Genomic DNA, 681 nt, shown 5'->3' with positions numbered 1-681 from the left:
GGAGAGCAGAGGAGGGATGGGGGATAGGGGAGATGAGGAGAGCAGAGGAGGGATGGGGGGGATCGGAGAGGGGAGAGCAGAGGAGGGATGGGGGAGAGGCGAGATGGGGAGAGCAGAGAAGGGGGAGCGCAGAGAGGCGAGCAGGGGGAAGCCGAGGGGAGAGGGGCAGAAAAGAGAGGATCAGCTTGTTTTCCTGCCGAAACGCAGCCCTTTAACCCAGCCGCGGCCGCCGGGCGCGCTGGCTCGGAGCAGCTCCTACCTCTGGGCGCAGCAGACCACGGCCACCAGGACGGGAGCGGAGAAGATCCCGAAGATCCTGCCTCCCCCAAAGCCCCACATCCCTCCGCTCCGGGCTCCCTCCCCGCAGCAGCCGCCGCGACCCGAGAGCCGCCCGCTGAGGAAGAGGCGGAGGCGACAGTCCCCCACCCCCCACCCCGGCCCCGGCAGCCGCCCGCACGCCGGGCTGCAGAGACCCCGGCGCCGGGCTGTGCCGAGCCCCGGAGGAACCCCCCACCCGCCTCCGCCGGAGCCCGGCTGCCTGGCTCCCCCTCCCCGCCTCCCGCCCGCCCCTTCTCCCTCCGCCCGGGGAGGGGAGGGGAGGGCTCCTCGGTCTGGGCGGGCGGGGGGAGCGGGCTGTGCCGGGGCCGGGGTCTCAAGTACTGGGCGAGCGGCGGCTTCCCC

The 681-nt window shown here is 73.7% G+C and overlaps 1 protein-coding gene across 1 annotated transcript in view; it reads right to left on the bottom strand.

The window, feature by feature from the left end:
• The window catches only part of GABRB3 (gamma-aminobutyric acid type A receptor subunit beta3), a 145321-nt gene extending 144974 nt beyond the window's left edge, over positions 1-347 (bottom strand). The window contains exon 1 of the mRNA XM_034757918.1: positions 260-347. Coding sequence (XP_034613809.1) covers positions 260-339 — 80 coding nt within the window. The 5' untranslated portion in view covers positions 340-347. The remainder of the gene's footprint in view (positions 1-259) is intronic.
• Between the last annotated feature and the right edge of the window lie 334 nt (positions 348-681).

The sequence above is a fragment of the Trachemys scripta genome, chromosome 1 (assembly GCF_013100865.1).
Source record: "Trachemys scripta elegans isolate TJP31775 chromosome 1, CAS_Tse_1.0, whole genome shotgun sequence".
Lineage (NCBI taxonomy): Eukaryota > Metazoa > Chordata > Testudines > Emydidae > Trachemys > Trachemys scripta.
The sequence above is the reverse complement of the archived record's forward strand: the minus strand, read 5'-3'. Positions and strand labels throughout refer to the sequence as shown.